This window comes from Micromesistius poutassou (assembly GCF_964030765.1).
Source record: "Micromesistius poutassou genome assembly, chromosome: 20".
In the NCBI taxonomy this organism is placed as follows: Eukaryota; Metazoa; Chordata; class Actinopteri; order Gadiformes; family Gadidae; genus Micromesistius; species Micromesistius poutassou.
This window is the reverse complement of record NC_140290.1, coordinates 12,880,495-12,893,123: the sequence shown is the minus strand read 5'-3', so window position 1 is coordinate 12,893,123 and position 12,629 is coordinate 12,880,495. Positions and strand designations below refer to the sequence as shown.

Here is a 12,629-nt window from a genome sequence, read left to right as displayed (position 1 = left end):
TTTGAGTGGCTGGTTGTGGAACACAAGTGTGTCAGGAGAGAAGCTCAGTTATCTCTGAAATGCTGACTATTCGTCCATTTGTGTCCCTGGTTATTTGTGCTGTGGTGGGTTCTTTTCACTACACGACTGTTTTTAATTTTGCGCAACTTGGTTAAAAAATGTTTCACCTTCAGTTGGGAGTTTTTTTGAGTAATGTTGTTTGTACGCGTATATTCACTATTTAGTCTTTTAAGAGTCACTTTGACCCAAAGTAACCTACTGTGAATTATGGACACGTCATTAATAAGCAGCTAGTGGCTAGGCATCTTGCTCAAGGATGTCTACAGGTAGACTGCAAACATTGGGTATTGAACCCAGAACCATTCATCCACACCCTAAACACGAGCCAATCCTGCTTCTACTTCAGCAGTGGCCCTCTGTGTCCGGGATAATGGCCTCTCTGTTGGCTTTTTATAAGCTTATCTAAAGTAAGCAGCGATAAGCTAACGTCTGAAATGCTTCCGGTGATTGTTGTAGCTGGGAACTGAGCAGCATGTGTTTGTGGACAAGGACACATGTCTTAATGAGAGGTGTGTATGTGTGTGTGTGTGTGTGTGTGTGTGTGTGTGTGTGTGTGTGTGTGTGTGTCTGTGTGTGTGTGTGTGTGTGTGTGTGCGTGTATACGTGTGTGTGTGTGTGTGTGTGTGTGTGTGTGTGTGTGTGTGTGTGTGTGTGTGTGTGTGTGTGTGTGTGTGTGTGTGTGTGTGTGTGTGTGTGTGTGTGTGTGTGTGTGTGTGTGTGCGTGTATACGTGTGTGTGTGCGTGTATACGTGTGTGTGTGCGTGTATATGTGTGTGTGTGTGTGTCGGTGCAACCATATCTTCCTTTTACTGTGTGAAATTTATATACTCAGTCAAATTTAATAGCCCCGGTTTTATGACTCAAATTGATGCGCTCATGGTTCACATGCTGAACTGCATTAGAGGAGAAACGCCAGAGATACCTTTTAAGGGAAGAAGATAAAAGATAGAATTTTATGGAGGGGGACTATTCAAATTTTTGGATCCTGTCCTTTTTGGGCATATGGGAATGCATGTTTTCCCCCTGATAACCACACCCTTTTGAGTTACTCTAGGTTTTCGTTTAATTTTTCTCTATTCGACCCACTCGGCTCTATTTGCATTCCCTCCATGTTCCCATCGACCCCTACCTTTGACCTTTGACCTTTGACCCCTCCCCCCCTCTACCCAAGCTGGCGTCGGTGGAGCGGGAGAAGCAGCGCTGGGAGAAGGAGAAGAGCCAGCTGAAGGCCAGCATCGAGGAGAACAAGGAGAGGATGATGAAGCTGGAGGGCTACTGGATAGAGGCGCAGACCCTCTGCCACACGGTCAACGAGCACCTGAAGGAGGCCCAGGCCCAGTACCAGACCCTGGAGAAGAAGTACAACAAGGCCAAGAAGCTCATCAAGGACTACCAGCAGAAGTGAGTGGTGGCAGGGCAGCCATTTTGTTTGTTTGGGTTTTAATTATCCTGGCTGCTGGCTGCTGTTTCTGTGTCATGACATGGGAAGGAAGAGCCTGAACGCTAAGGCGATGTTTAAATATGTATGACCGAATGAAATGACCAAAACAACAACAAGCCCCACACAAGACCTAACCTGAACTTGTTAAAGAACTTGCCAAGTAAATGTGTATGCAGCTAGGGCTTAAAATTTGATAGAGGAAAAGGGGTTATGCGAACTAATTTTTTTTAAACATTTCATTCACGTTAAGCCCCCAACACGTTTCGTGGCTGTGTTATTAAAGCCCACTTACTTTATTGTATTTCCAAATTGATCAAGAGCTCACATTCATTATTTCTAACTGCGATCATTAAATGACTCATTCAGCCATTAACCATGGAGCAAGTAAGAAAAACGTATGCATCTTCACTCTGTGAATCCATGCAAAAAACCCTCCATCATTTGCCCTCACCCGTTCAGCCTCTTCTCCTCCTCTTCCTCCCCTTCTCCCCTCTAGTACTCTGATCTCTCCCCACCATTCTGATTGGTCCTAATTGGCTCAGAGCTCCCCGGGGTAAAGCTCAGGTTCTCTGTGCTGTGGAAGCTAACTCTCTGTATGCTAATCGCTAGCAGAGGAGATTAGTTCACTAAAACAAGGACACAGCGGCCAAGTCAGCAAGGACCAAGAGGACAGAGAGAGGAGACGTGAAGGAGACGTCTAGATGAGGAGCCTCAGTTTGTTATGCAGAAAACTGTGAGAGTAAGAGAGGGATAGAAAAAGTAAAAGGGAGACAAACACATAGTGAGTTTTTGAGATGAGAAAGAGATCATGTTTCTTTTTGTTAGAGAGAGAGAGAGAGAGAAATAGTTAGAGAGTGTGTCTGGGGCAGTGAGGGAGGCCATATTTGAGTGTGTGTGTGAGTGTGGGCATGTCTGCGTGCTAGAGTTGTTATGTGTACGAGGTCAGTGTGTGAAATAAGTCAAAGTGACAGTCTTGGAAATGGCCCAAGATTTCCCCTCACGCCGATTAAGAAGAGGAAACTATTCACACACACAAACACACACACGCATACACACACACACACTCACTCTCACACACACTCCCATTCACACTCAATGTCTCTATTTGTGTCATCCCCGTCGCTTTTTCCCCCCCATTCTGGGCTCCATCTTAAAGCGAAGTGACTCAGCAGCACATTAACTCCCCCACCCCCGCGGTTCTCCTCCGCCCCGTGTGTCCCCAGGGAGGTGGAGCTGGTCCAGAAGGAGGATGCTGAGAGGAAGAGGCTGGAGGAGGCAGAGGAGGCCCACCTGGCGGAGATCCAGAGCCTGCAAGTCAGGGTGAGAGTGAGCTCGAAAGGCGAGCTCAGAGCGCCGCAACCCAAGACGGCCCAGCGCAAACAGAACCAGAACAACCGCGCAAAGCGAAAGACAACGGCGACATCTGTTCAGACGACAACGCACTGCAACTCGAGAACACGCGCAAAGAGACACAAGCGCGAGCAAATTTGAGGAAGCCGTCGTCACCCGTCTCACGTCCCGCTGCTTCACGTCCCCCGGTCCCCGCGTGTTGAAAACACGCCGCGATTTCAGCACCGCACAACACAAAACAGAAATGCTTCACAAGTGATGAACACGTCTGGAGACTACGCTAACTGACGTTAGACGGCTATCCAGTGTCAGTGGTGTTGGAAATGAGCTAAAACGTAAAGTTAGGAACGTAATGTTTATTTACACATTATGAAAATCGACTCTTTATTAGCTTGTGATTTGTCTATTTGCATGTGTTTTGTTAACAGTGCGTCTAGCTCACAGGGCCACCTTACATAAGTCGTAAAGAGTCTCCAATTACTTACTTGCCTTCCCTTAATAACACTTACAGGACGTTGCTAAAACTGTTTTTTAACAACGCTAAAAGGCCATTGGCTAATCCCCTTTCCTCCCGCCCCTCCCTGCCTGTCCGTCTCTCTCCAGATTGCGACGCTGGAGTCGGAGCTGATGCAGCTGATGAAGCAGAACGGCATCCAGGTCAACAACAACAACAGTAACAGTAACAGCAACAACAGCAGTCGCAGTAACAGTAGCGCCGCCGCAGACCGGTCCGGCCCCCAGCAGCAACGAGGTGGGGCCCCTGCACATACGCTGACCGCAGGTCCGTTGCCGCGGAGATGACTTTGCCGCGGTTGTTTTTGTTTTTTTATGGCAGTTGCAAATTTCCTGGACGAACCAGGTAGCGGAGGTGAAGCAGGGAGTGAGGGCGTGGGGGGATTGAAACAGTTATTTTTATTTCCATCCCTAATGGGAGGTTAATTGAGTTCATATTTAAGCCTGAGAAGGTCTGGCTGCAGAGAGGGGGAATGATTAGATTAGTGGGGAGCGTTTAGAATTAGTGAAGTAATGGGAAGGATGAAGTGCACCGGGATATTAATACTCCAGACAGACACATTTTGTTGATCAGTGTCTGGCCCTGGAAGAATAAAAGATTCACCAATCCCTAGTCCCCAGCTCAAATATGATTCTTCTTCTCCCGGACAACTCTCAACCCAAACTTGAATCGTTTTTATTGAAGTGCTGGAGGTAGGGTTCATAGAGTACAGACAGAGTACTTCAACAGAGTACACGAACAGCAATAATTCAAACTGTATTTCTGTGCACTCCAATCCCTTTTTATTTCGATTAATACAGTAAACATACACAAGGATGCCTCTCCTTTCATGTATCCCTTAATTTAAAAGCATTGCTGAAGCGTGCATGTAGAGACAAGAACACAAACAGTTCACGATGGCAAAAAGAGAAGCAATAGCAGTTTTTCAAGCACTCAATGGAGATGAGCAGATCCCTTGGAACACTTCCCTCATACGCAGTCTGCCAAACCAATGCACAAGACCCACCATTGTTGGCTTGGCGTAGGATTGCAGGCCTTTTTTATTACAAACTTTTCAGTGGTACTTTGTTAGAATAACTGGCTGCTGCTGGAACATCCATTCATGCTCCAGTGTTTAAGTTTATGACGCAGCTAATACATCGTTTTACAGTTCAGAGAGTTAACTTGGTTATTACATCGCTGCATCTTAGGTTCACTGCATGAAACACACTTGCCTCGCTGTACATCAAAATTGATTGAACAACTTGTTTGTGTGTCTGTGTGTGCGTGTTCTCAGGGTTGGATTCTCCCAGTAAAAAGTCAAACCACGGCGGTCGGGTGAGAGGCAGCATCAGCTCTACAGAGGGAGAGGTTTGTCAATAAGCCGAAAGTCAAATTCAATTCATTTCTCACATCAAGTCACAATAGAGTTTGTTGATGTGTGTGTTGGTGTGTGTGTGTGTGTTTTTTTTTGTTGTTATGCCATTCGGCTCCTTAAGGCCATCCTATCTGATATGATATTACCTTTCTCAAAGAGATTCATTAACCTCTGTGCTAGTGTTCAGTGCTAGCGAAACGAATGATGCGGTTGTCTCGCAGTGTGTTACAAAAGCCGCCGATGGAGAGACGCTAATGTAGGCCTTTGCTATCGTAGCAGCAGCATAGGCAGTACGGCGGCAGAAAGGCAGGAGCACTGAGTCGTGACCGGCCTGATGCGGGCTCCCAGACTGGGAAATGAGGTTTGAAACGAAGCTGAGAACCTCAGAGTGTCGCTTGTATCTTAACACACAATAAGAAGAACTTGAAGATAAAGAGAAAGCAGAATGATGAAGCAGTTGTGTGCGTTTTTTTATTCAATAAATAATTTGTTCTTTAGTATAGGAAGGTTATAAGAGAGAGGAGTTGTGTTGTGTGGCATAGGACCTCAGGTCGGAATGGAACCTGGGTCATTACTGGGTATTGATTTTGTAAAGGTATTCACCCTCTGGCCATACTGGTTGGTTGGGGGGGGGGAAACCTTCTAGACTTTGGGCAAACATGAAAAGGTATTTGTCTGGCATTCTCAATGTTACCTTGGTGAGGAAATGGAATTACACTAGCTTTTACATTTACATTGAGGGCTAGAAGAAAGAGAAACAACAATATATCGCTGTGGGTACAGTAAGGATGTTCATAGAAACAAGTGCCAAGCACTTACAATTGCTAGGTTAACCCATTCCCTGTACACAACAAAAGATAGCTAGGGTAAAATGCTACACAATGCTAAAAAGTACTCTTTCTTGTATTTGTATTTGTAAAATGTTTGTATTTTTTGGAATGGAGAACTCAGTTAGTTTCTATGGTTTCCCAAAAGATTCTAGAAGGTTTCCCGACCCAACTTACCAATAGGGCCCCGAGGTGAACAAAGGGACCCCTGCTGGCCTTGTGCTTGGGGAGCTAGCAGGTTGAGCCAGCCTGCATTTGTTTCCATTCATATTTTAGTATTTCATATTTACTGTACAAATTATATATTTGGTCTACATCATATCGGTTTGTTTCGTCCTAACTGTGTACCCCTCCCCTCCCAACTCTCTTGATGGCAGGTGTCAGAGAGCATAACAGGAAGTCCCGCCCACAGCCGGAGCGGTTCGGTGCGCAGTGCGGCGTCCTTCGACGGGGCGGGACTCAGGAATCCCGGCAGCACTGAGGGTTCGCCGAGACGATCACTGCTGCCGCAGGGAACCAATCAGGACGGTCAGTTTACATTAGGCCCTGCCCCATACAACATAAAGCGGTGTCAGGGATAGAAAATGTTGGGCAGTGTCGATACAGCGGCCGTTTAGTTTTTAGCATGCAGACTAAAAGCTCTTGATGCTAAAAGATATTTGTATTGAGGGCGATGAAGCGGCCTCATTTTAGGTTTTGTATGCTCAGGTTTTTTTGTTTTTGTTTTTGTTATTTCCTTTGGCTTAAAAGTCAACATTTTGTTACAGAGTAAAACATAGAAATGAAAAGTCAGGTGTCATGAAATGCTCAAAGTCACACTCACCGGACGCCGAAACAAAATGACCTTGCAGATGAAACCGAACTAAACCCAATAAGACCTGAAATCATGATGACGCAACGGAAGCCGGGAGCCGGGAGCTGAGTCATGCTTCAAAAGAGTATGTTTATCATCTGCGGGACGTCAAAGAGTGTGTTTTTTGTCCGCAGGGTGCCAGTCTCACATGGTGTCTGGAGCGGCTGGCAGTGTGGAGGAGAGCCCCAACAGTCAGGCCCCGGGGCCCGGGTATGACCTGGCCCATTCCCAATCCTTAGATAGAAAACAACACAACACTGTACTGGGATAACCAGTGGTAGGACAGCCGCCTATAATCCATGAACCCACAGGAGCCTCATCAATCATTTTTAAAAATGAATGGCTGGCTGCATAGTTTATTTGCGTGTTAAAACATAGATGTGCCATATTTTACAAGGACTAGTTTCAGTATAGAATATTACAACTTTTCGAACGGCAAAAAGTGTCAAAGCGTGTGAGAACATATAGGCTGTGATCACCGTATTGGTTACCATAGTAACGCGTGACACCAGCTGCCTCTTCTCATCTCCTCTCTGTTCCTCTCAGAGTCTCGCTACGGCAAAGCAAAACCAAGGATCCCCGGGCATCGCCGGTAAACAGGTAAACACATTGTTTAGATACCATGAATTTCATGAATTTTGCTTTACTGGATCTTACCCAAGGGACACACTGTGTGTGTGCGTGCATGCGTGCGTGCGTGCGTCTATTGATCTCTTTTGCTAGTCATTAATTATGATGTGTTTTCTCCACAGTGGGCAGTCTCTTGTTAAGTTTTCTTGTCATTTCATTTTTTTTATTTCTGGATCAGCACCAGGAACACACACAAGTGCACACCCACACACCCCTCTGTTGTATTCGTATTTGTTGGTGTGTGTGTGTTTGTGTGCGTACACAATCATTGATGTGTAAGAGTGTGTGTATGTGTGTTAACCCAAATTACTTACAGTGCATACTTACAGTGCCTACATTTATGTGTATCGGATAATGCAGTTTTCACTACATTCCTGTATTTGCTGCACTCATTTCCGGCAGCAATATAATCAGTCAGGAGCAGGCGCGATTCTAGGTTTCTTAAACATCCGGGGCTCAGTGGGGGGTATCGAGCTATCGGGGCTATTTAAATTTGATCCGGGGCTTTAGCCCCGAATAAAACAGCCTAGTGACGCCACTGGTCAGGAGTCTAGAGTGTGTGTGTGTGTGGCAGAAAGTGTTTGTGTGTGTGTGCGTGAGAGAGGAAAAGCAGGAAAGTAGGGAAAAATGGAGAGAGAGAGAGGGAGTTCAAACCAGGGGTACAGGACAACAGGCGGACAACAACCCACAGTTGGCCCACACTAGGGGCATGGTCACTCTTTGCCTCGCTCTCCCACTCTCTCTCCCATCTCACACACACACACACACACACAGACAAGATTTGAAAATTATTAAGCTGTCTGGGAAGTCAGTGTTATGTCATCATCTCCATTAAGTTTCTAAAGTTTCTCGTTATCTTTCTTTGTCTCTGTGTCTGTCTGTCTGTATGTGGGTGTGTGTGTGTCTATTTCTGTCCCTCTCTGCGTCTCTATCTCTGTTTCTTTGTCTCTCTCTGTGTCTCTGTCTCTGTGTCTCTCTGTGTCTCTCTCTCTCTGTCTCTCTCTCTCTGTCTCTCTCTCTCTGTCTCTCTCTCTCTGTCTTTGTCCCTCTCTCTCAGTTCCACGGAGCTCTCGGTGGAGGACAGTCCAGAGAAACTGACGGCCAAGGTATATGAGGTCAAACTGCACAGCACAGAGGGTTGATGATGTCATGGTTGTATTATGGTGAATGTTGCCATGGCGCCGCAAGGCTTACGCCATCCAAGGACAGGAACTGTTAATGTGAAAAACACCAACCAATTACAGTGCTCTTTAATGAGGCAGTTGGAAAAACACTTGAATAGTAAAACTAATAGTCCAATCATGTATTCAATCATAGGTCATTTTAGCAAAATTGTGGATAACCAAATAGAAATAGGACAACCCTTTTTTGGGGGTTTTCAGTTGTTTTTTATGATTTAAATCAACCTTATTTTCTTCAAGTATTTTTAGTTGCTATTGTTATTCATTTAAATAAACCTGCTTTTTGTTCAACAGAATTTTTTAACCTGGCCCCACTTCTTCTCCTATTCATATTATTTGGTATTGTATATATTGTGTATCCCTTACTCTCGTCCAATCATGCATCCCTTTTGGCCAAATGGCCAGTGATTGGTGGTTTAAGGTAAATAGGGATAACTAAACCAATAAATTCTCCCTAATCATAAAGGTTGAAACTAATTACATCGCCAAATCTCAAGAAACCAGTGCAACCAGATGTCACATTTGGTCAACCGACATAAGTTGATTAATCAATGAATACAGCTTTAAATCAAATCAGTTTGAAATGTATTTGTTCAACCAAAGGCCGGGCTGATCTTGGTATTACATATATTAAGAATTCTGTCACTAACGTATAATTTTTTCTGATGTGAAAATCCCAATTTCTTACCCCAGCAGAAATGATTTAGATACACACTGCTCATCTTCATTAGTACACAATCATTCTAGCACATGCATTGTTCCTCTTCATTTTCTCACCCTATATCACTCAAAAACATATCACTGATCCATCTTAATTGACTAATCCTTAGGGTCTGCGGGTGAAAGGGGAAAAAAAAAAAAAAAACTACAACTCCCAGCCTGAGCTCATTGGAAAGACCCGGGCGATGTAAACCCAAACCTTGGCTCTTGTGGTTCTCCTGTCTCCCAGGGTCCGGCCCTGAGCGCCGACAGCAGCAGCAGCAGCAGCTCGGTGGAGATCAGCAGCCTGTTGAACGAGGCCAAGATGTCGGAGCTCTCTCACGCGCCGGCCCTCTCTTCAGACGAGGTGCGCCTACAGACGCCGCCCTCCCCCTCCCCTTCCTCCTCCCCCCCCCCCCCCCCCACACACACAAGCCTCTCTTTGACACCACGAGACATCGTGTGACTAAACACTGAGGTGTCTCTACTGGGTTTCAAAGTCACGCTCCTTCTTCAGCAGAGGATACTGTCTGCAATGCGGTGCGGACGGCGTTTTTGTTTGTGCCTTTTTCATTTGGTGTTAATAAAGTTGTATTCTGTTGTCCTACATGCGGCCATGCTCAGAGTTTGGATATGATAGAGGACGAGGTAAGGATGTCACTCAATGTCTGCGGCATTCACGTTTGAATTTTTTTTTAATCACAGAATAGATTCCCATGTGTGATTTCCCATTTAGTTATCTAGACATCCATGTCCCGCTTTTAGTCATCGCATGTAACGGTGAGGCCTTATCTTTTATCACCTTCATACCCTTATAGATATGCGAGTACAGTCACCCTGTCCTCCTGTCTGCAGATCCTAGACGAGGCCCAGTTCCCTAAGCAGCACCAGGGGCCGACCCTCAGCGTGACAGAGTGGACCCCCCAGCAGGTGGCCCGCTGGCTCGTCGGACTCAACCTGCAACTCCACGTCCCAGAATTCACTGCCAAAAACGTGGACGGGGAACGCCTACTGCTGCTGGAGAGCAATGAGCTGAAGGTGAGCGAACCTCTCCCACAAAAAAGAGAAAAACGGCGAAGGTTTCTAGTATGTAGTATTTATCGACGAGCTGTAGCTGCGTAGGCGGGACTATTGGCAAGTTGAGTCAATAACACTAACACTTAATCACAGTGAGCCTCAAACGGCTTCACATGCCCACGTTATACGACACCCGCCAACGCCAAGTCCTCGAAGCATCAAGCACAAACTGCCATAGTCGCAGAATGGGCGGACATATAAATGTGGTAGCATAAAACAAAGTAGAAATAAAGGTGAAGGAAGGTTAAGTCCATTGTGAAAATGGGTGCTTGTGTGTTTGTGTGTGCCTGCCATGTGTGTGTCTCTGTGTGTGTATGTGCCTGTGTACGTGTGTGTGTGCGTATGTATGTCTGTGCGTCTGCACGTGTGTGTGTGTGTGTGTGTGTGCGCTTGCGTGTGTGTGCAGGCCCTGGGCGTCTCCTCGTCCCAGGACCGGGGGCTGCTGAAGAAGAAGATCAAGGAGCTGAAGGTGCTGCAGGACAAGACCCGGAGGAACCGGGACAAGATGGAGAGGCAGCGCGACAAGCTCCGCCAGAGAGAGCAGGAGCAGCGGAGAGAGAGCCAGGACGAGCCCTAGGAGCCCGGGGGAGCCCCGCACCTCCCCTACTGTTGTTCTTATCACGCTCCCCGCACCCAGTAGCACCTTGAGACCCCGGGACATCACCAAGGACCCCCGCGTCCTCAGTGGGGTGCCCTTAAAGATGCCCGATGCTGCTCAAATATTCCACATGGCCCAGTGGTGGTGGTTGTGATGGTGGTGGTGGTGGTGGTCCACAGTGCGACCACCAGGCTGTTGGGTGGGGTGTTTTAGTTTTTTTCACCAAGTAGAAAACCAAAAAAAAGGTGCTCACACTGTTAATAGGTTGCTGCCCACCTCCCCGCCCGTCCTTCTCCCCAGCGATCACCCCCTGTTCTGTTCACTTCTATATCCCCCCCCCCCCCCCCCCCCCCCACCCAACACTATTTCTGTTTTACGGTTGCAACATCTGCTCAGATCTATATTTATTTAGACATTTATTGCTGTACATGTATTTATTCATATTCATGGTTAGATGGCGAGAGGGTTAAACGTGACCTGCGCATCCACCCAAAACATATCTTTTAGCTTCTTCTTCTTTAGAGCCATCTGTATTAGCCATATTAATGGATGTGTACGAAAGCGGCCCTTACAAGTGGCATTGTACATATACAGCGACGAATATAGATGCAGATATCTCTAGTGTGCCATCGTGTGACAGGCAGAATTATATACAGTAATATATCCTGTTCGGAGGCGTTCGTTGGGAAGTACCTGACAGTTGTGATGAAGAACACAAGCACTCACACAAATTCTGTGGGGGGACAGAGAGAGATCATTATGGGCAATTACACACGTCTGCCACTAGATGTCGCCAGTGCCGCTGCCTCTCATTGCTGCTGAATCTGAACACTGGAACTTTGCCATGCAAGTGGGTCCTGACTGAGAGAAAACAGATCTCTAAGGACCCCATCTGTGACTACACTGGAAAAGTCCACAACACTGGAAAGTCCACTATGGACTTGTGTGAAACTGACTCTGTATATTGTTCTTAAAATGTTATAAAAGCAATTTCCCAGACAAAAAATATGAAAATGACAGGAAAGAACCGCCAGAACTCAACAGGATGTCCAGGACGGCAATGGAGACTGTGGTAGTGTACGATGTACAGTAAAGACGACATAAAAACCCATATAGTCATGCCACCATGATTACAAAGTGAAACCTCGTACTTATATGCATACCGTTCTGACGCCGCGTGTGTAACCCGCTTTCGACCTCCTTTTTATATGATCAAAACAACAGATGATTATTACCCAACTGCTGCCTTTGGGAAAATCATAGATGAGTATTTATCTCTATTCACTTCTAAATACGTGTTTCAATCCGACGACGGATCATCCGAATCATTCTACGAAAAACATTTATTATTGATCTGATTTAAACAAGAGAAATCGAATCCCACGCATACAAATCACTGTTTGATTCCCTTTCTTTTGACACCTGTGATCCTGAGAATATGTGAATGAATATCCAAGAATGCTATACCTTAATATTAATGCTTTTCGTTTTTTTTTCTTTCTTAACATATTTAAACAAATCTGATATTCTGGAAGAAAGATGACTGGAGCTGTAGTGTTGAATAATTCATTACAGATGAAGGACGTGATAGAAGTTGCACTTGTGAAATACAATAGGACATATTTTAGTGATGGCTCATTCAACATTCATCGTTTACACTTGTCTGTTTGAAAGTTGGAAAGTATTTTTTGAGCTCTACGTTCACTCAACGCTACAAAAAGGTAGCTACAGTACCATTCTGGAATGAAACTGTTATTATTTATTATTTATGTATTTTATGAACCATCTTGACTATTGTTTATGCTACAGTAAGTTATGCAAGAAATAGAGTATTATTAACACCACCTAATGATTTATGCACAATTGTGTTTTTCTTTCTTTCTTGGCCAAAAAAGATTTTACGTTAGAAAATAAATATATAGGCCTACGCTTTTTTTCTTTTCTTTTTTTAGATATCAATGGATAATCATCAACAATGTGACTTGAGATCTTGATTCAACTTGAATATGTCATCCCATTTTAAAAATTGCAAAAAAATAAGA

The 12,629-nt window shown here is 45.3% G+C and overlaps 1 protein-coding gene across 1 annotated transcript in view; it reads left to right on the top strand.

Moving 5' to 3' along the window:
* Nucleotides 1-10,863, top strand: part of ppp1r9a (protein phosphatase 1, regulatory subunit 9A) — a gene marked incomplete at its 5' end in the record, with an annotated part of 20,624 nt that extends 9,761 nt beyond the window's left edge. Inside the window, 12 exons of the mRNA XM_084484875.1 lie at nt 1,232-1,461; nt 2,725-2,821; nt 3,455-3,602; nt 4,642-4,715; nt 5,927-6,077; nt 6,537-6,612; nt 6,949-7,002; nt 8,090-8,138; nt 9,163-9,279; nt 9,537-9,560; nt 9,768-9,950; nt 10,396-10,863. Of these exons, the coding sequence (XP_084341001.1) occupies nt 1,232-1,461; nt 2,725-2,821; nt 3,455-3,602; nt 4,642-4,715; nt 5,927-6,077; nt 6,537-6,612; nt 6,949-7,002; nt 8,090-8,138; nt 9,163-9,279; nt 9,537-9,560; nt 9,768-9,950; nt 10,396-10,566 (1,374 nt within the window). The 3' untranslated portion in view covers nt 10,567-10,863. The remainder of the gene's footprint in view (nt 1-1,231; nt 1,462-2,724; nt 2,822-3,454; nt 3,603-4,641; nt 4,716-5,926; nt 6,078-6,536; nt 6,613-6,948; nt 7,003-8,089; nt 8,139-9,162; nt 9,280-9,536; nt 9,561-9,767; nt 9,951-10,395) is intronic.
* Between the last annotated feature and the right edge of the window lie 1,766 nt (nt 10,864-12,629).